At 48.1% G+C, this 22521-nt stretch overlaps 1 protein-coding gene across 4 annotated transcripts in view; it reads right to left on the reverse strand.

Moving 5' to 3' along the window:
- Positions 1 to 22521, reverse strand: part of GRAMD1B (GRAM domain containing 1B) — a 73224-nt gene that overhangs the window by 43250 nt on the left and 7453 nt on the right. The window contains exons 1-2 of one of the 4 annotated variants that reach the window (XM_031506835.2): positions 18868 to 18885; positions 1304 to 1514 (exon numbers count right to left, since the gene is read on the reverse strand). In XM_031506835.2, coding sequence (XP_031362695.1) covers positions 1304 to 1417 — 114 coding nt within the window. In that variant the 5' untranslated portion in view covers positions 1418 to 1514; positions 18868 to 18885. Of the gene's footprint in view, positions 1 to 1303; positions 1515 to 10626; positions 10646 to 10753; positions 10857 to 18867; positions 18886 to 22521 lie in introns of those variants that run through there. The other 3 variants (XM_077788002.1, XM_077788001.1, XM_077788000.1) reach the window with 3 other exon arrangements.

Raw genomic sequence — 22521 nt, forward strand, 5'->3', positions numbered from 1 at the left:
TGAAAAGAGAGAAATTAGGGAAAAGAAGAAAAATTACCTCACAGATCAAGAGAAGGAGAACCCACACACCCAACAGAGAGCACTGAACCCCTCTTCCTTGTGGAAAGCACCAGGAATCAAAGTTCAGCTTCAGCAGTCACCATGTTGGTAAAAATCTCACTCCCATGATCTCAGTTTTGAGGGCCAGGATGATGCAGCTCCTCTCTGTGTTCCCCTTCCCAAGGTGCCCCTTTCCCTGGGAGCACCCCCAGGGTGGCTCCGAGCACAGCGTGCCCTGCACCCTCCTGCCATGCCACGGCTCCCTTTGGGAACACACTGCTGGCAGCCCCGTGCCAAGGGTGTCACCCAGCGTGGGACGGGGTTTGTAGGTCACTGCGTGCACAGGAAGCCAGGCTGACCTCAAGGGCAACCTCAGAACGCCAATGATTCAGCTTGAAAAACCCTTTTGGCCCCTCTTTTGAACTCACAGACTCCCCCCACAGTGGTGAGACATCAGAATGTGGGCCACTGAGTCCTGTTCCCTCTGCGGAGTGGCCACGGAGGGGAGGGGATGAAGATTTCTGGTCTGTGACACAATCCAGCAATAAATCAGGCAAAGATCTAACAATTCGTTTTATACAAGCCATCAGAATTCTGCCTGTGAAATTACTCAGGCTGAAACATCCCACTTCAAAAATCTGGGCAAACACAAGTGCTCCTGACAGCTGACACATCACTGATACCAGGGTTTATAATCAAAGGTTTGTTTGGTACCCCAGGCTCCTGTGTGTGATTTACCAGGCCCCACCGCTCACACAAAAACCTAGAGCCAAACCTGAAACCTTCTTCCCCTGCACAGCAAAGACAAGGCTGTTTCTAATCTGGTCCAAAGACACAAAACCTTCCTGGGGGAAAATATCAGGTATCCTGGGCAAGCCAGCCGTAACACTGCAGCCATGGAAGGAATGGGCAGAGGGTTGGAAAACTGATTCTGTGCAATTTGAATGATCCCAGAGGGCTTGGATAGGACTGGGGAAATGCACACGCCCTTCACAGGGGAAACCTTATTTATTTCATGATCCAGGTGATGAAAAGTAATTGCAATAGATTTTTGAGGTCTGTTGAAAATCCCTGGCGGAGGGGCTTTCCATGGAGCCTCCAAGGAACAGGACCTTGACTAGAGAAGCCTCAGAGCTGTGCTGATGTCTGAGGACTCCGAGTTAGAAGAACCTTCAGAAATCCCATGGGGGAAGAGGGAGGGAAATGAGCCAGAGAAGAAGAAGAAGGCAGAGGCCAGAGCCACCGCCCTCTGCTCGCCCCTCACCTTGGAGTTCTTGGCCCCGCTGCGGCCGGACTGGGAGGAGCAGCTCCGCTGGACGCCCTGCTCCGGCGTGGACGGCGACTTGTCCGAGGAGTGGTCGGAGCCCTTCTCCACCATGGCGTCCCCCGGGGCGTCCTGCGGCGTGGGCGAGCGCGAGCGTTTGCGCAGGATCGGCGAGCAGGCGGGCGTGCTGCGGTTGGAGTTACTGGCGGTACTGCAGGGCGGAGGAAGGGGACAGAGAGCGGGGTTAGAGCACCTCCGAACCCCGAGCTGCTTCCTGAGCAAACCCACCCGCAGCCCCCCGTGGGTTTGGGCAGTTCTCTTTTAGCACGGCTGGAGGAACTGCTGGCAGAGCCTTTCTCCAACCACCCTTCAGCCCCTCAGACCACAGAGCAACGCTCGCGAGAGGGAACTCGTAGGCTCCGGTGGGCTCTCAGAGTTTCAAACGATGACCTGAGCTTAGAAAAATCCAATGTGCGCTCAAGAACAACAGAGGAGTCAGCACGTTCTCAATACAGCCTCCTTTATTAGTGCAGCTCTTCTCAACAGGATGCATGAAAATGGGGTCACATCTTTCAGAAAACACCCTATCAAAGGGCATCAGAAACGCTGGGGAGTCGTGGTGACATTCAATGCAACATTTCCTGTACAGAACCAGCTTTTTCCATACCAGTTAGAGCTGGGCATGAAAACGGTTTGCTGTGACCCAAGAGCCTTTGTGATGAGAAAAAAAAAAAAAAATTAAGTTCCTTTTTCACAATGGGAAAAGCAAGGCCTGTCTGAGTTTTACAGAAATTATGAGGGGAATGGAACTTCTCATTCTCTTTCCTCAGCAAATGCCCCAGCACACCTAGATCAGCAAGCCAGTAAAGTACAAACTAATACAGAACAGGAAAACTCGGATTTCCTCACTGCTCCTTCTCTTTTGATGCCTCTCCTTCCTGCCAGACTCCTCAAAATACCACACACTACACCCATTTTTCCCTCCGTCACTCATTTCCTTCAGGAGCCAAATCTATTTCTGACCAGACATCCTCAAGGCTTTTCCAGCTGGTCACAGAGGGGCCTGATGCACGGATTGGATCTGTGCTAACTTCTTCAGGAGCCTCTTATCTCATGAGCAACACCAAACAGGCCACATCTGACAGCATGGGCAGCAGGGAAAGGATGGAGGAATTACAACTGCAAGGGACTGAATTAAGGGAATTGTTACAATCAGGCTCTTAATTTAAGCCAAATTGCACACAGCAATCACAATGATGCACAGCAAGGTACTCCAAATGGATCATTTCTTCCTTGAGGAGCTGAACACGTGCCTGAGGTTCCATTAATTCCCAGATAAAAACCATATCCATCCATTCTTACCTCTGAAGATGCCAAAACCATTTTACAAGCATTAGTTAGATATGAGCAGCCAGTGTAACACACTCCCCCAGCAGTCCCCAGGTTTGGATTGGTTTGGTTTTGGATGAACTGGTCTTGTAAATTCTCCTTTATTTGCTTACTGCTTGTGTCAATGAACAAGTGATGAAACTTTCCCTGAAGAGCCCACAGGAAGCACTCAGCCAAGCTGCTTATGCAAACAGGGCCAGAATCAGATTTCCTGGGAGCTGGCACCAGGCAGGAACAGCAGCATGGAGCTCCCCAGGAGCCCCTGAGAGGACGCCTTCACCCCTACCAAGTGTGGAATTTCCTACAGATCTTGGATGGGCTTGGGAAAATGTGCAAAATGTTCTGTAGGCAGGAAGGTGGATTAAGTTAAACTCTGCTCTGTCCCCTGTTTATACCCAGTAGGATGAAAAATATAGATATAGAGCAATATAGATATAGAAATATATAGAGAAATATAGATATAGAGCAATAAAAACCTGTTCAAATGTCACCCAAACCCCAAGGCAGCTCCAGTGCAGAGCAATTCCCCCTTGGCTTGGGGCTCTTGACAAGGAGCAATGGCACATCCCCAAGGGAAATACTGTCACATCATCTTGTCCTGTGCCCTCCCTTTCCCTGGACAAGGCACAGGAATATTGAATGCTAAACCAGTGCAGCAATAACTGCAGCAATATTCAAGATTTAATCCCTCCAAATAATAATTGAAGCAAAAGAAAAACAAAAAAAAAATTATCTGGACCATTCTCCCAGAAGCACTGCCTGCCACAGTTTAGGTATAACACGAAGTAAAATTATCAGGGATGGCTGAGTTTATTGAAGTATTAAAAAAGCATCAGGTTCCTTCTCAGATTTTCAGCTGATCCAGTCAAAATGGGTGTCTGTGCTCCTGCTGCTCCTTCTCCTGCTAAACTCAATTTTGGCAGCCCAGCAGAGCTATCTTGGTGACTCCAAGTTCAGCAGCAGCAGTCCCAGAGATGGAAATGGTTCTGAACTGCCATTTTTATAGACTGTAGAAAAAGGAGACTTCTAGTTAAAACCTCTAAATTCCAAGGTCCTGCTTGCCCCCAGTGTGCTCGAGACAACATAAGCTGGTTATGTGCGAGGTCCCCAAAAATACAAGGCAAGAATTGGAAGCCATGTCCCTGACTAGCACATGTGTGAACACATGTACTAATTTTTCCTCTACAGCTCTATAAAACCTGAGTTTACCACACACAACCTCCATCTCATTTTCACTTTGTGCTAGTTCACAGTTTCACTTTGAGCTTGGGTTCAGAGCAGCTCTGTACAGACCAAGCCAAATTCAGCCCAGCCTCTGTTTGCTTTCAGTTTGAAGTTGTGAGATTTTGCTGCTCCTTAATTAAAGCTCAGAACGAGCAGCTCAAAACCGGGGTACAGCTGCCACAGCATGCAGGTGGAGCTCAAAATGAAAAATGCTTGGTGCTGTTTTAGTCTTTTTATGGTCTTACAGAGCTCCTCAAGGTTGTCAGAATGTGAGGTATTGATGATTCTGAGATTGTAGAAAGTCTCTGTCTGTCAGCCCCCTGCCAAAGCAGAAGCCATAATTGGTCTGTGCTGGTTTCCAGGTTGTTTATTCTGTTTATCTCTCACATGTTCTGCTGCCCTGCCCAGCTCTGTCCTGCAGGGCAGCGTGTGGGGCTCTGCCCTCAGTGGGATGTGACAAACATTCAATACCAGAAACTCCCTGGGCTGCATTTACAAGAACGTGCCAATATCTGTCACCTACGTTGGACAGTGTGTCCCCAGCCTGAACCAACAGGAAAATGCCAACACCACAGTGAGACATGGAGGGCATGAAGAAGGAGAAAAAGGACAAGGCACACCCAATTTCCTCCAGCTTGTCCCCTTTGGACCCCTCATCTAGAATCCTAAAATTTTACTTTTGCACCCGTGCCACACTTAACTATTACTTATATCAAACACTCAGAGCTGGTAATTGATCCTGTAAGATTGAAAACTCTTTTCCATGGCCAGAGATCACAGCCAGTGTCTCTGGGGGCTCTGTCCAGGGGAGTTCCTGACCCTGCCAGGGTCCCAGGGCAGCCAGAGGGAAGCTCTGGGTTCCCACAGAAGGTGAGTTTTTATCACAGCCCAGCATGCCCTAGCACTGCAGCTGCACAGGAGCAGCATCAGCTTTGATGTTTTAGATCATTTAGATCATTGCTTAGAGCTGGCAATTTTATTTTTGCCCAGTTCACACTGCCACAGCCAAAATTTTTGGTGCCAGCTGTGCCAAGCACAACCTTGGGCAGATTCTGTCTTCCAAAAAAAATAAACCCATCCACATGTATCATGTTAGGTGTGTGTGGATTCTCACCTTTGAAATAGGGGGAGGAAACAACATCAAGGGCTCCTTCTTTGGCTCTCCCTGAAGTCAGTGGCACAAATCTCAAACCCAGGAGGGCTGAATTCCCCTCCTGCTCTCTGATGGTTGGGAAAAGCTGAATATTTCTGCATGAAGGACTCCACAGGGAGAGCAAAGGAAGACTCTGTTAGCTGAGCTCCGTGGCAGCGAGGATGGGCACAGAAAGCACAGAAAGGGCTGCCCCTGCCCCGAGCCCCTCCGAGCTCTCCCTGCTGCTGATTCCCTGGAGTTTGAATCCAGCCCAAGGCACAGCCATGACGAACGCTTTCTGCAGTTGCCATGGCGACCACGGCCTGCAATTGAACCAGGAATCAACGCCTGAAACAGCCTGACCCACTTTGAAAAAAAAAAAAAATAAAAAACAACCAAAATAATTGTAATAAATAACGCTTTAGAGACCTAATTGCCCAGAGTGCATTCAGGGCCTCACGTCCCCCTGCAGAGCAGCCTTCAGCAGATGAGACAGGTTAAGTGAGGGACGGAACACAAACAAGCCCACCTAAGCAGCAGCCCCTTTGCTCCGAGGTGAAAAACCCTGCACAGAGCATTTGAAGGCACAGAAGGCTGGGTTTGTCTCCTTGGTTTATGTCCTTGCTGTCCCTAAAGGGAAAACCTCATCAAAACCCCATCAGCAAGCGTGGTGCGGATGGGAAGGGGCCAAACTCTGCTCAGATGTGGAGGAAAAGCATCAATATCTGCAGCAGTGTAGGAAACAATCTGTAGCCTGCCAATATCTTGGAGCTGGAGAGGGGTTTTTAGCAGAAATTTTAGTGATAGGACAAGGACTAATAGATTCAGAGTGAAATAAAGGAAATTTAGGTTGGATAAATGGAAAGAATTCTTCTCTGTGAGGGTGGGGAGGCACTGGCAGATGGTGCCCAGAGAAGCTCTGGCTGCTCTGTCCCTGGAATTCCAAGGATGGAGCTTGGAACAGCCTGGGAGAGTGGAAGGTGTCCCTACCCATGGGACAGATGATGTTTAAGGGCCTTTCCAACCCAAACCATTCTGGGAGTCTACAAACTTTCCTTCAGCTGGTGAAAAAGAACATTTGGCAAGGCATGGACCAGCCCCTGAGACACCAGGCAAGACACAGAAAGGCCAAATTTCTCCTCCAACAGAACACTCCCTGTAAGGGTCTCAACCAGGTGATGAACAGAACTGCACCAAGCAGTCACTTCTGGGAAAGATATTCCACGAGTTGGGCTTGGTGTCCTTAAAACCACAAAGGAACTCTTTACAACGCTTTCATTTTTCCACAAGAAACCTGGCTTTGCTGCAGTCTGCTAAATGCATTCTGCAAGAATGACCCGCAAGCATCCTGAAGTGACACAAAAGTCTGTCCATCCCAGCAGCTCTGAAACCACAGCCATCCCTGGGACTGACACAAGCAGCTCTTACCCAAACCACAGGTGCCCCAAAGCCAGCAGCCAGCTCCAGAAGGGCATTGGCACAGCACCTGTGACACAGCAAATCCCTCTGGGTCTGCCACTTGCAGGATGTGAATAAGAATTCAGCCAGAAGTAGGAAAAGAACTGAAGAATTTTGCAACTGGAGCAGCTCAGCTAAACAAGCAGCAGCCTCAGGTACACAGCTGTGGCCACCACCAGCTTCTCAGGGGCAGAAAAACACCACCCACACCATTCCCTACAAGGCATTTCTCAACCCTTGGATTTCCTCATCCAACTCCTGATCTGGAAAGCTTAAAGGCCTACAAGTGTCCTCTCAGTTCTCAAAAGAATCTGCTTTCCAAGAGTCACACTGCAATTACTCACTTCTCCCTGCAGCACCGAGCTGGTAACGAGCTCTTCCAGGCCCAGAACTGGGGTCTGCTCTGCAATTTGAGCTGAGTTCTGGAAGTGCTGAGCAATGTGTCCCCAGAGCAGCAGAGATGCACATATTGAAGCACATATTGAACCCTCTCTCTCTGAAATCCATGGCTGTGCAAAGTCGAGCCTGTGCCTACACTTCCCTGAACGAGACCAGAGGAGATCCTGGAGGACAACACAAAACTTGTGCTGATAGTCTGGAAAAGAGCAGAAAGGTCAAGAAGGCACCTCAGGCCTGGCTGTAGCACTGAAAAGAGTTAATTCTCCTCAGAAACAGCTATTAGAGGGGTTAATTAGACGCCTACAAAGATACTTTTCTGCCATCCAGTCTGACATCAGTGGAAAACGAGGAGATTCAGAAGCTCATTATGCAGTCTCCCAAACAGCAAGCAGATGGTAACAACTTTTGATCACCAACCTACACTCCCTTCAAATTGATAATCCAAGAATGAAAACCTGCACAGATCCTGGAGCAATTCCCTGGGCCCGCCATTGCTCTACAAGCAATAACAAAATGTTCTATTTCTATTACATCTCCCAGCAAGAGAGACAAAAGAGAAAGCAGTAAGTCAAAAAAGCAATGACACCTGCAGGGCTGTGCAGAAACCAAGGAGTGTTTCATGACAAGTGCTTTGAAAATTATCATAAAAATACTCTGCCGTCTGCATGTTTTTTTAGCAGGAAAGTCCAGCTTTGTTTAAGATTTACTCTGCTTATTTTGACATTTCACAGAATGCTGTCCTCCCATGACATCCAATCACATGTTTACATATTCATGAAATAAAATTAATGCAATTATTATGCCTCAGAGGATTAGCAAATCACTGCAAGCATTAGGAAGGAATTTGCCTTCTGCCCACAGCCAGCAGCGCGAGGATGGGCAGATGCATTATTAACCATGTCATTGTCCCCTTGCATCACCCGATCCTGGTTACCACTGGAGACAGACCCATGGACAAACGGCCTCATCTCTCACTGAAACTCCCCCTCAGCCAGCCTGGAAGCAAGCTCTGCCTTCCTGCTTGGAGTGACTGCAAAAATCCCGAGGAGAAGTTGGAAAATGTTTCTGAAATGCAACAAGAGAGATCTTAATAATAAATCAAATAACGCACCAGTCGCAACTTGGGAAGGGTCGTTAATGCGCAGGGAACCACCACGGGTTATAATCACACCCCAAACCGCTCCCTCAGCCACAAATTATTATCATTCCATTTGCTCCAAAGGAAGGCAAGCCACGTAAAACGAAGTATGATGGATAATACAAAGAAATCTGGGAAGCAGGGAAGGGGAAATAGCAGAAGTAAGAATTTCACATCCCTCTGAAGGTGACAGACACAGCCCATCACAGTCACCTGCAGGTCACCCACTCTACAGCTGTACTTCCCAAGGAAGAACAGATCCAGGCTTTGTTTTCCTCTCCTCCCCACCACAAAGTCAACAGCCTTTGTAATTAAAAGCAAGAACAGCAATGTCTGATGCTCCCGTCAACATCTCCAAGTCTGGAACTTGGGGCAGGACAGAGCTCACAAGACTTGTTTAAAAAATAAACAAAACAACCACAGACACTGTTAAACCATCTTTGATGTGCGGGAAATTTTGCAAACCTGACAGCTCAAAGGATAAAAATAAAAATTAAAATAAATCCAAGCTGTTTATTTTAATCCTTGTCATTTCCAAGCTAACATCAGAATCTTTCAGTTCTTTGGGGGTGCAATGCTGCTGTCATATTTGCTTTATTTGAAGGGAGAGTGAGATAAAGCAACGAAGCTGATGATGAACACCCAGGCCCACATTTGGGTGGGGATGTAGGTGTGATAGGACTCCCAGATTCCATCCAGAGGAGCTCAGGCACTTTTCCCTGCTGTAACTCCAGCAAGGCTTCATGGACTTTATCCCCAGCAGAGCACTGTCCCCCTGAGCACACCAGCCCTGGTGGCAGCGAGCCTGAGGAAGGCTCGAGGAAGGCTGGGAGCCCGTGGGGGCGGACAGGGACGCTGTGCAGCAGGAGCAGGAGACAAAGCTGGAGCTCTGCATCCTCCCACTCACTCCCACAGCTCGTCAGCACAGCCCTCACAAGTTAATGGAAGACGCTGTGATCGTCAAAGCTGGGATCAAACAAATTGCCTTTGTTCAGCCCTTGATGTTTCCTCCCTTCACCTTTCTGAAAATAACAACGCAACGATTTGTGATCCATCCCCTCCGTCATCCCCCCCTGCTCTGCTCCAGCCATGCAGCAGCACTGGCCAGCTCAGAGATACAACCACAGAGGGTCAGACCCCCTCAGTGCAAGAGCCACAAATGCCCTTTGTCCTGAGGACCTGCCTCCACCTTGTCTCCCCCTTTAACAGATTCCCTTCTGCTTCATCCAGCTGTGTATCAGCTGGGGGTTCCATCCAGCTGTGTATCAGATGAGAGCTTCATCCAGCTGTTTATCAGATGGGGGTTCCCTCCAGCTGTTTATCAAATGGGGGCTCCATCCAGCTGTTTATCAGATGAGGGCTCCATCCACCTGTTTATCAGATGGGGGCTCCATCCAGCTGTATATCAGATGGGGGTTCCCTCCAGCTGTTTATCAGATGGGGGCTCCATCCAGCTGTTTATCAGATAAGGGATTCTCCAAGAAAATGTTGGAGAAGAATGCTGGGGGTTCCAAGTTATTGCACTGCTGTAAAATACATCCCGAAAATTTGACCTAAAGTTTCCATCCTACTGAGTCAAAATCACAAGCTGCATCCTAAATCTACCCACTTCTCCTGCAGATGCTTGTGATTTAATGGAACAAGGGACAAGAATATATTCTCTTTTCTGAACCAGCATTTCCATGATGCACAGGACAATGCCAGCCACCAGGAATCTAAGAAAAAGCTATTTTTTAGGGCACTCAGCAGATTCTCCCTGTCTGTGAACACACACAGTGCAATGAATCCTCACTTCCTACTGTTCTCCCTTGCCAAAAAATATATTAAAAAAAAGCCACCTGTACAGACTCTGGAGCAGAGCCTGAAAAAGCGGCACAAACCAAATCCTGCCTCTCCCCATCCGTGCAAATACACAAACACCGGGAGAGGAAGGCAGAGCGGAACCACGAGCCCTTGTAGAGGCAGGAGAGCACATGGGCAAACAAATCCAACCATATTCCTGCAGCAGCTCCGTGACGCATCCAGCTTCGACCCCCTCCTGCCTCCCTCTTCCCCTGGACCCAGATGTTATGGCAGGAATAACTGTCCCCGTGGGAATGGGGGATGGGGGACAGTGGGAATGGGGGATGGGGGACACAGCAGGGCGTGAAGGGGAAATGAGGAGGGGTGAGGGGAATGAAAGCTGAGGAAAAAAAGAAAAAAAAAAATTAAAAAAAAAAAAAAAAAGAAGCCAAACAATCAGATTTGCCCATTGTTCCGAACAATCGAAAAGGCTGTTTTAGCAATTCCGCCCTGCAGGAGAGGCAGGGCACGTGCGTGGGGGGAGAGAACAAGGAGAGGAAAAAAAAATAAATAAAATAAAATGGAAAAAAAAATAAATAAAAGGGATCAGCCGGCGGAAAGGAAAAGAAACGAAGCATCTCTGCACCATGATGTCACGCCGCCTGCTTTCCAGTCCCCCGAACGGAGAGCAGCAGCAGCAACCAACATGGACTCCGGCTTTAATCTGCCCGGAGCGCGCCTGTGTGCGATGGAGGAGCCGCAGGAGCCGAGTGACACACGTGTGACAGCGACAGCACTAACCTGGCAGCCATTGGGGAGCGTGGAGCGGCGCAGCAGCAGCAGCCGGGCGGGATTCACTGGGGATCGCTCGGCATTCGCGGGGGTTCATTCATTCATGCACCGTGCGGCCAGCCGGGAGGGTACTCACCTCCTGCAGCATGGCACGGCCCTTGCCCGGCTTCTCTCAGGGCCAGCGCGGCGCTGCGGGCACCGGACACGCTGCCCCGGCCGTGCCCATGCCCGTCCCCCCGGTGATGCTGCCCGGTGCGGCCGCACACGCTCCGCGCACACGCCTGCGCAGCGCTTTACATAACGAGCCCACCCCTGCCCGCCCCGCGAGCATCTCCCCCGCCAGAGAGACCCCCAAAGGCTTGAGAAATCGCTGCGGGTTAAAAATCCGACAGGTTGGAAACGCTGAGTTTGTCCTCCCCGTTTTACATAACGAGCCCACCCCTGCCCGCCCCGCGAGCATCTCCCCTGCCAGAGACCCCCCCCCCCAAAGGCTTGAGAAAACACTGCGGATTAAAAATCCGACAAGTTGGAAAAGCTGAGTTTGTCCTCCCAGTTTTACATCATGTGCCCAACCCGCTCGCATCTCCCCCGCCAAAGAGACCCCCAAAGGCTTGAACAAACGCTACAAGTTAAAAATCCGACAGGTTGGAAACGCTGAGTTTGTCCTCCCCGTTTTACATAACACGCTCACCCCTGCTCGCCCCGCGAGCATCTCCCCCGCCAGAGAGACCCCCAAAGGCTTGAGAAATCGCTGCGGGTTAAAAATCCGACAGGTTGGAAACGCTGAATTTGTCCTCCCCGTTTTACATAACGAGCTCACCCCTGCCCGCATCTCCCCTGCCAGAGACCCCCCCCCAAAGGCTTGAGAAAACGCTGCGGGTTAAAAATCCAACAGGTTGGAAACGCTGAGTTTGTCCTCCCAGTTTTACATCATGTGCCCAACCCGCTCACATCTCCCCCGCCAAAGAGACCCCCAAAGGCTTGAACAAACGCTACAAGTTAAAAATCCGACAGGTTGGAAACGCTGTGTTTGTCCTCCTCGTTTTATATTATGTGCCCACTCCTCTCCACTCACATCTCCCCCTCCAAAGAGACCCCCAAAGGCCAGAGAAAATGCTGCGGGTTAAAAATCCGACAGGTTGGAAACACTGTGTTTATCCCCCATTTTCCACAATGTACCTGCCCCGCTCGCATCTCCCCCACCAAAGAGACCCACAAGCGCTTTTAGAGGATTTAAACACTACGAGTTAAGACTCCCAAAGGCTTTACAAGGGCTTGAACAAACGCTGAGTTTTTAAAAATCCGACAGGTTGGAAACACTGTGTTTGTCCCCCCTGTTTTACACAATGTACCACTCGCATCTCCCCCGCCAAAGAGACCCCCAAAGGCTTGAACAACGCTACAAGTTAAAAATCCAACAGGTTGGAAATGCTGTGTTTGTCCTCCCCGTTTTACATTATGCACCCAGGAATGCCTGCCCGACTCTCATCTCCCCACCAAAGAGACCCCCAAAGGCTTTACAAGGGCTTGAACAAATGCTCGAGTTATAAATCCGACAGGTTGGAAACCTGTCCCATATTTGTCCTCCCCGTTTTTCATTAATGTGCCCAACCCACTCGCATCTCCCCCACCAAAAAGACCCCCAAGCACTTTTTGAATATTTAAACACTACGAGTTAAAATCCGACAGGTTGGAAATGTGTTTGTCCCCACCTCTCTCCCTCCACACCCTGCTTGCATCTCCCCCAAGGAACCCCCAAAAAAAGTGACCCTAAATGCTTTTCAAGGACATCAACACACCCTAGGAATTAAAATCCACCAGGTTGGAAGCTCTGTGTTTTGTCCTCCCTGCCACACACGCGCTGCTGGGAGAAAGTTGCAAAGCGTGTAAGCAAGAACGGGCAGGAAAATTAAACCCTAATTAAGTGGCCACGTGGATTATCTGAGCTGAATTAAACAACGCTCATTCAGAGTTAAGGTGACCTCAACTCAATTTAGCCGGCTCCGTCTAGGAAGCTAATCTGGTTTCTTTTTTTTTTGTTTCTTTTCTTTTTTTGTTTGTTTCTTTTGCCATGCTTATCCATGTGTAAACAGGCCTGGGATTTTTAAAGAAACATTATCAAGCAAAGTTTACAGCTTTTTCAGCGTTAGTAGGTGGTGTTTCTTTTGAGGACACTGTATCACTCCAAACCTGCTTGGGGACATATTTATGCCAGAATAAGGAGATAGACTTCAGTCCCTCTCAATACAATAAGTAAGGGACAATAAATCCCTCTCAGTACAATAAAAATTAAACTGAAGGATTAAAAGAGAGCAAAGCAATCACCCATCTTGCACTTTGCCTCCCAGCCTATGAAATCAGGCCTTGGGTGTGCAAGGAAATAGTGCAGAACTGAGCTGGCACTGCAGTGACACCCCTGATTTGAGCACAAGTGTCCACGTGTGGAATTACACTGAATTATTGGGCTCAGGGTGCTGTGAACAACCCCCACTGACAGCACAAGGAGCTGTTCTTGAATGCTGCAAATGCTGATCACTCTGCCCTTTGCTGCTCTTGTTGCATTTTGCCCCTTCCACACCCAGGGTTGTGCATTTTCTCTTCTCTTGCCAATCAGTCCCAGCTCTGAGTGCTAATTCCCAGAGGAGCATCTTCCCATCAGTGGGAGCAGGAGGTGCTCCAGCAGGCTCAGACCAGAGCGATTCCAAGGCTGCACATGATTTTAAACTAAAAACAGCACTACCATACACACCTTTGCCTGGATACCACAACACCACCATCACCTCATGTTACTCAGAGATTACACCTAGGTGCACGTGAATTCACTGTTTAAGTGCCACTGTTCTCATAAGTTTGTTGCATCCATCAGCCTGAGGTCAGTTTTGTTGTTCCAAATGCCTCCCAAAGTTTGCCAGCTGGAGAATTAGAAAGGTATTTTGAGGAAATGACATTTTAAATTCGAATTTTCCCACTCTCTATGAGCAGAGCAGAGCCAAGGATGGTGTGACTCCCACTGAAACAGCATGGCCAGGATTGTACCCAGGTTCAGTGAGTGGATAATGTGGATAAACTCAGAGAAGAGCAACCAGAACCAAAGGCAGTGGCACTGCATCCTTTCAGCACAGCCTGGAGGCCAAGGAATGGCAAGATTTAAATGCTCACCTGGAATCCAGGCTTGATCCCACCAGGTATCAGCTGGAAGTGCTGAAAGCTGAAGCTGGATGAATCCTGACCAGACAAGAGAAACCTATTTTGGGAAGCAAACAAAACTAACCACTGTAACTAATTCAAGGCTCAATTACCCATCTGTGGCAAACATTATTAAAGCAAGGGTTTGTGTTCTCCCAAACACTGCTCTGTACCTCGAACCAGAATCAATTCAAGCCTCACACTTTGCATTCCACAGCACTTGGAATGAGATATCTGAATGGTCCCATTTTGTTTGACAGCCTATAGATGTTTCAGTGGTTTTTTTTTCTCTTCCAGAAAGCAAGAAAATAGTTAAAAACATAATTCTCAGCCTCCACAAATTTTGATATGCTTAGTCTGGGTGAATTTTGAGGTTTGAACAGATGCTATTTTTCAACAGTCACATGAGTTACACTGACCCAAAATGATAAATTCAATATAATGGCTACCTCAGATCTGGAACACACAAAGGCTCAAAGCAGGTCATGGAGTGGCAGCACAGACATGAGGTTAGGTCTAACCCACCCTTCACACTGTCAGGAGAGAAGATGAACCAAACAAAAGTCCTTCTCCCAAAAGCACTGAAAGAGCAGTAGTAAAAATGCAATATTTACTTAGAGAAAATCTTCTTAGGATTATCTGGCATGGTTTGCAAGGAGCAGAGTTATGGGGAATTTGGAAAACCACGCAGCACCTCAAAAGCTTCACAAACTTGGTCACATCTGCAAAGTTTCACCCAAAACTCTTGGATGGACAAACAGTTTTTATATTTCTGCAGCACCATTCCTGGCACTGAAGACAGTTTTTTTTCATGGTAATAAAAGTTAAATAAAACTGCACTGAGAGAGGACCTTTAGGAGCCTTTAGGGAAGCTCTTCTTGACATAAAGCTGCAAGTTCCTGTCTTGTTCAAGAGCTGCAAGAATGCATTTTATGTCAGCTGGGTTCGCTTGCAAGAGTCTGCTGTTCAAGACCCAAGACAAGGACTTTATTTCATGTGTGAAGGACAATGCCTGCTGAGCATGACACGGCACAACCCCCAGCCTGCACACCACAGCTCTACCAAGCCCTACAGCAGGACCAGAGCTGTTGGAACTCAAAATGTCCCTCAGACATTTTTGGAGGTTCCAGGCCTTGGTCAGAGGCATTTTAGACCCTGGCAGGCAGCTGGAAACAGCTGTGATTTTGAGTTTGAGCCATGGAATGAGGTACCAACTTTGGAGGTGGAACAAGCAGTCACAAAGGGTTCGATAGGATAGTAAAAGTAGTTACAAAACAGAGGGGAAATTTTTTTAGTATGGTACAGGGGGGGTTTAGCACCTGTACAGGGGGCTTTTTACTTTGTACATGGGGGTCAGAAGTTCTAAGATGGAGGAAAGTGGGCTGATCCTGTTTTTCCTCCTTCTTCTTCCTTGCCTCCATGTTCTCGGTGATGTTGGCACTCACAGATTGGTTTAGAGCAGAAAAGCACTTTGTAATATAGGTAGTAGGTATTGGGGAAAAACTGTAACCATGTAATATGTAAAATATCATATAAAAGACAGCAGCAGCCCTGGGTGGGGAGAGAAGAAGCAGTCGGGGTCAGAGAGGATGTCAGGGTGTGTGTGTGCCTCTGCCTGAGCTGTGAGCAAACCACAGCAGCCCCAGAAGAAAATCTTTTAGATAACTTGCAATAAACTGACTTGAGACCCAACAACAGAGACTGCTGAGCCTTTCTTTGGAAGCTCGGGTTGGAGGAGAGACTTTTCCACCAGACAAGACCCCAGACCAAGCCCGGGGTTCTCACACAGAGCCACATCTGGAGATCCCTGCCTGGGAGGATGCTCCAATTTCAGGCACATCTGTGTCAGGCTCTTCGGTGTCCCACAGGCAGCACCTCCTCCCTGCCCAAAGTGCAGTGCCTGCAGGGCTGCTCTGCTGCTGTAACACAAGCACTGTCATGCATATTGCATCTCCCAGCCCCGAGGAAATGAGGCACTGGCCGAGTAATTAAAGCCTGGGACTGGTGACAGATCCATGGGACACAGAGCAGGGCCTGGATGTCCAGGCCTGCAGAGCATCAGCTGGGGCTGGGATCAACTCTCCAGAGCAATCCTACCCTCCCTGTAAGCCACACCAGCGGTGCAGAACAAAAAGAAGCCTTTAAAATCTGTCTGCAGAACGTCAGGCAGCAATGTGCACCCTCATGTAGGGTTTCTCATTTCTCCCCCGTCATTCTTTGCCCACCTTTAATATGATCTGGTTTGAAAACTTAAAGCCACTGGGAGAGCTATTCCCCAACATCTCTGCTTCTCAGCTGAGTTCAGAACAGAGCCAGGGGGACACACTTGCATTTTATTTCCAGCCTTGCCTTTGAAAGACATGACATCAGAAATGGCAAGAAACACTGAAGGAAACTGAGGGAAAACTCAGTGCAACAACCTCGAGATGTGCAAGCAGGATTAGCACTAGTGGGTAGCCTGGTGATAATTAGCATTTTGCACATATTTAATTTGCTTTTTTGCTCATCCGCATCTGTTTTTCTGCCATTCACTCTCTTTAGGAATGAATGGGTGGACTCCTGACTGCACAGCACGGGACAGGGGGAGTCTCTGCCTGGGGTGTTGGTCCTGTTTGATAACTCCTGCTCAGCCCACGGGTGCTACTCCTCAAACCCCACAGGATTCCCACCCTGTCAAGCAACAAGAAGCACTCTCCCTTTCCTCCTGGGGAAAACGGGCTCCTAGACAGGTGCCAGCCCAAGCAAAACTGTTTCTGAGCTGGCAGTGGCATTTTCAGAGTCCATGGATTCCTCCAGCAGTGGGGGCTGGAGGAGGCAGGGAATCATGTGCTCACAGGCATGGGGAGGAAGAGGGGGAGGAGGAGAACAAGGGGAGAGAGAGAACAAAGTGTCAACATCTTAACTGGGACACACAAAGAGCCAGTTCTTAGTAAGAACTTAATCCAGGATTAACAAGAGGTCAGCTACCTCTGCAAGGAGACTGCACTAAAAGGAGCTAATTAGCTCTCCTTAATTGCACAAAAGGAACCACACAGAATTAAAGACATTCACCAGCAGCAGGTCCCACCTCACCAGGAAACACAGCCCTACCTGCTGTCCCCAACACCAGGCTCAGCCAGGAGCAGGAGAGGTGCAGGGATGGATGGAAGGGTGGGGAGGTTCAGCATCAACAAGTGCTGGAGCGAGAGCTGGAGCCTCCACCAGCCAGGACAGGCATTTGTAGCACGGCCAGAATCTGTCTAGGCAGTTTCCTCATCACCCACTGCCATGGTCTGTCCCAAATCCCTGAGGAAAGCACAGCTCTCAGCTCACAAACAGTGATGCCCACGAGGGTGTTTAATGCAATTCTGGCCTTCTTTAAATCAGTGTGATCTCTGAAAATGAACAGGAAGAGCAGCACAAGGCAAACCAGTTTTTCCCTGTCGGTTGAGGCCAAGAGAATCCCGTCCCAACACGGAGAGGCACTGCAGGAAAGATGTCAGGAGAAATGGAGAGCACACAGCACCACGGAGAGGCAGCAGATCCCACCTGGAAGCTGCCAGTCTGGAATGATGCAGTGGGAAAGGATGGTTGAGCTGCCACTCTCTGGAATTTCTAACCATGCACCACTCACACACCTGGAGATCCCTGTCAGCCCCTGCTTGGCACTAAATCCATCTGGTTTTTCCTGTGCATTGCATGTTCTGTCCTCCTGCACTGAGGTTCTTTTAAAAGTCTTAAAGTTCTTCTAAAAGTTTTCTATACCTTCTGATGTTTACATATTCCTACTAGAGCTTCTCATGCACTATCATGTAAATAATGATTGTTTTGCATTCTTCTTTGTGAGAAAATTGACGAACTGTTGGTTTGACTACTGTGGTTGGAGAGGTGGCAATTTCATCCTCCAATCCACTGTCACTTTTAGAATTCTATATATTGCAAGGCCAGAAATAAAGTTTCCTCTTTTCTCTCTTTTACATCCAGGGTGAATGTGTGAGTTATTTTGTGTCGTAGTGCGACACTGGGGCATCTTTTACCCCAGAAGCCTTTGCTCTGCACTGACAGATAATGGATCCAGCAGTCAGTGCACTTGAAAATGAAGATTAACAGGCACATCAATAATGCCAGCAGATGTCTCCGAGATGGAGCACTAATAAAAGGAACTCCTGCATTTATTTGGGTTATAGCACCGTGCTGAGGGCTGGGGAGAGCAGGCAGACAAGGACCTGAGTGCATCTCAGCAGGATCAGCTCCCCTTTTCAGGGAGGATGAAGGGACAAGCAAAACAGCTTTTCAGAGAAGGCTGCCCTACACACAAGGAAAAATATCAGAAACAGGAGCTCACCCTAATTACAGGTCCCTGTGAAATCATCACAGTAGTGCTTCCATTAGTTATCCCTCTTTTCTTCCCTCAGCACAGAGTTAAATGTTTTGCCACTGGACTTCCAGTGTCACTGCAGGGGCAGACAGAAGGGATCAGCAGCACCAAAATTTCACCTCAAACCCAACACAAACAATTCTCCACCTTAAGTTTTCCCCAGCTTTCCCCCCACAGCGCTTCCACCCCCACACACATTCCCCCATCCAGCCGCATCTCCACCCCAACATCTCCATCCCAGCATCTCCACCCCAGCATCTCCATCCCAACCCCGCGTCCTTTTTCCCGAGGAACCGCCTGACCTCCCAGCACACACACACACAAAGGAAGGATTCCCCCGCCTGCCTGAGAGATGAAAAAGGAGGATTTCAAGGATTCCACGGCCACCTGTTAGCGCATCGCCCTTCCCGGGAGGCGCCTGCGGCTCTTCCCCGCTCCGCTGCGAGCTCCCCGCGGCCCGCAGCGATCCTGCCGGGGGGAGCACCACGGAACCGCCCGGGCACCTCGCTGCTGCTGCTCCGAGGCATCTCAAAGCAGTTGACAAAAAGATTCCCCGCTCTGCTAACGCCTTGGCATGGCCGGAACAAAGCCGCCTTTGCAATGCGCTGCCCGGCTCTGGCATCCGAGCTGGCAGAAAAGCTCCCAGCGTGGCTGTAAGGATGTCCCGCATCGCCCGGTTAACCCCGGCTGCTCCCGGCTGCCCTCACCGAGGAGAAACTGCAGGATTCCTGCTCTTCTCGTGCCCTCACCCATCGGTCCTGCCGCCCTGGTAGAGCCCTGGCAGCCCGAGCACAGCCTCATGAAATATTCGCTGCTGCTGCAGGGCCCTGGCATCCCGAGCAGAGCTTGATTAAATATCCCCGCGGCGCAAACCACCAGGGAGCACTTCTGTGACGCCAAAGGAGCAGAGCAGTCAGCCTGGACATAAACATCCCAATTACCTCGAAATTCCACTTCCTCGCTCCCACAAAGCTCTGGCTTTTCACCCTGAGCCTCCTAAACCTTCTCAGGCAACACAAAGCATCGATTTCCCTGCTAGGGAAATCAGGCAGCAACAGGAAATATTTAGAATAAATAGAAATATTTGCCTTCAACACTCGGGTATTTCCAAATACAAGCTCCGGGAAAGGCCTTCTCCTCGGAGGTTCTACAATGCAGAAGGTAACAATGTGACTCATCTTGAAAGTGTATATAAACACACTTCAAAAACCTGCCTGGAGAAAAATAAACAGAGGCTGTGCCTGATTCCCGTCCGGGAAAGCAGGAACGCAACCCTGCTGCTGCCCTTGGCTTTGTACCTACTCCAGGCAGGTGCAGCAGAGGAAACAAAGCCACAGCCAGCAATTTAAAGAATTCAGAAAGCAAGAAAGAAGCATAGATGGACAGGGAAGAGCAAAAAGCAAATGAAAAATGTCCCTGTGACATGATATAGGAGCAGAGAGGATGATGTGACTCGGAGCTGATCAGTCACCCCCCATAAATGATGAAATATTTGCTCTGTATGATCAGTTAATCCCAACCAGGAACACGCTTAGAAGGGTGGCAAAGAACCAGACAGATTTTCTTACAGAGCAACGAGTTCAAAGGAAAGCAACAAAAACATCAGGGCACTCATGAGGCTCGTTTGTGAAAACAAACTTGAAGGGTAAACAAAGTGGAGTGGTCAACAAATATTTGAAGAATGTAAATATTGAAGAGAAAGAGAAGCTGTACTAAAAAGGTTTGGGGCTGTTTTCTTTTTGAACAATGAGCAATGGGATTATATGAAATTGTGGGAAAGAAACAAGGCTGGAGTCAAATCCTCCCAGCCAGGAGCAGGAGAGAAGTGGGACAAACTCATTCACTTGTCATGGTCATGAACAGCAATAGGTAATTGTTAATAAAGAGAAACCAGACCCACAGAACACAGAATATCCTGAGCTGGAAGGAACCCACAAGGATTATTGAAGTCCAGCTCCTGGCCCTGTACAGGACACCCCATTGGCAGGAGCATGGGACAATACCTCAATAATATCACACTTTTTTTAGCCTCCAGTTCTGCTTTCCATTCTTTAAAATTAAACAATTTAAAACAATTTAAGTTATTGTTTTAAATTTAAATAATTTAAAACTATTATTTCCAGTTTTTAAAAGAGGCAGCGGCCCAGTTTGCAGCAATATAGGACTCTAAATTACTTACATTGATTACAAGCTATGATTGCAAAATTAGGGCTAGTTGAGTGTTACAATTTCAAGGATTGTTTTGACTTGCTGCATTTTTGTCCCCTAAACTTCCAAGACACACACAGACATCCATGGGATTTGGAGTTCCATGTGGGAAATCTTGCAAAGTGACATCCAAATCATCCCAAATTCCTAATATGGGCTGTAATCCTTGAAAGAACAGATGTCCTCAGGATAACTGTGGTATCTCCAAATACAAGCAAGGCACAGGTTGTTTTGGGACAGTTTTAAGGATTCAGGTTGTTTTGGGACAATTACAAGGATTCAGGTTGTTTAGGGATAATCACAAGGATTCAGGTTGTTTTAGGACAGTTATAAGGATTCAGGTGATTTTGGGACAACTACAAGGATTCAGGTGGTTTTGGGACAGTTATAAGGATTCAGGTGGTTTTGGGACAGTTTTAAGGATTCAGGTTGTTTAGGGACAGTTACAAGGATTCAGGTGGTTTTGGGACAGTTTTAAGGATTCAGGTTGTTTAGGGACAGTTACAAGGATTCAGGTGGTTTTGGGACAGTCAGAAGGGTTCAGCCCACAAGCTTTGGGCAAGTCCCCTGTGAGAAGTGCAGGAGATAGGGATGGATGTTTGCATTTCTCATCCTGGCTCTTACTTCAGTAGAGTTCGCTCTCTTTAGAGAATTGTTTTAGCTATAACAATTTTTTGCTCTCCTTAGCCAAGCTTCCAGTAGGGAATTAATACACAGCTATTCATAAACAATTAAAAGGAAAAACACCTTTAATCTCCATGAGCCTCATCTGCAAACCAGGACTAATTCCACTTTCTTTCTTCTACCCTTTGTCCATCTTGACTATTTGGGATGGAATTTCTTCCTCCAAACTGGAGGTGGAGCATGAAAATCTCCCAGCACATCAAATCTCTGTTTTCAAGAGCCTCTTTTGCTGTAAAACAACACAATTTTAGAAACAGCTCTATTTCCCAGATCAGTTGTGCTATCAGCTGCTTTTAAAACTGAAAAGAATCCATGGGGAACTTGTTCTTCCTGCTGGAAAAATACTACAGCAGGTATTTGAAGCAATGCTGCAGCTTTAGTACCCTGGGGCAGGCACTGAATGTTGCTCAGGTTCTGTGAGCCCTGGCCTCAGGACACATCCTTCTTTCATGGCCTACAGCAAAGCACGGGTTTGCCTCCCAAACCTCATTCCCAAAATGTGCATCAGGCTGTGCATCACATTCCTCTAACAGCTGACAGCTCTGAAAAAAAACCCCAAATTCCAGCTCTGAGGGCTGCACAGCCACAAGCCAATCCCCTCCTGAGCACAGGGCACTTCTTCCACATCTCCAGAGCTGCTTTATTTCTGGTCCTGCGGGGTCAGAAATACACCAAAATTACAGCTCTGCCTCTCCAGCAGCTCTCTAAAACTCCTCTGTCTCCATGCAAACCTTTTAGTTCACAGCATCTCTGTGTCCTCACTGCAGCTTGCAAATGAGCTCTGCAATGCTCGGCCTGGCCACCTCCTCCTGTCCCTTCAGCACAGCCTGATTTGCTCAGCATCTCATTAAGGGAATGACTCTAATTAGAGGGAGATGTTCTTGAACTGGATGTGCATATCTGGACATTTCTTCCGTTACCAAATCTTTGCTACTCCTCAAAATACACCTGATTTTCCCCCCAAAGTCCTTTTCATTCCCCTTCATTTTCTCCTCCATTTTTCTCCTTCCAAATCCAAGGCCTGAAATTAGCTGTGGTCCAAACCACATTCTACCAAACCTGGTATTCTGAGTGGTTTGAAAATTATTCAAAATATATACTCCAAATATATGAATCTCCCCCCCCAAAAAAAAAAAAAATCCACAAATTCCTCTTTCTCTGCTCGTCTGCCACATGCATGGAGTGGCTGTGACATTGTCAAAGGAGAGTGGCAGCATTTTGCATCTTTTTTTAGTTGGGAAAAAAGCAGAGCATCTGCCCTTGGATCACTTGGCTGTGACCACAGAGAGCATTCTGTCCTGGAAAAATGGTTACAGGGGAATAAACCACTGGAAAATGCAAAATATAATCAACAGCACAGGCCTAAATCTGGCCAAAAGAAAAACTTTCAGAAAGGAGAAGATCAGAGAACATTCCAGCATCTTGTATTCAGCACATGGCTCTGCAAGGGCACCCAGAAGAAAAATGAG

The sequence above is a fragment of the Lonchura striata genome, chromosome 23 (genome assembly GCF_046129695.1).
Source record: "Lonchura striata isolate bLonStr1 chromosome 23, bLonStr1.mat, whole genome shotgun sequence".
Classification (NCBI taxonomy): Eukaryota; Metazoa; Chordata; class Aves; order Passeriformes; family Estrildidae; genus Lonchura; species Lonchura striata.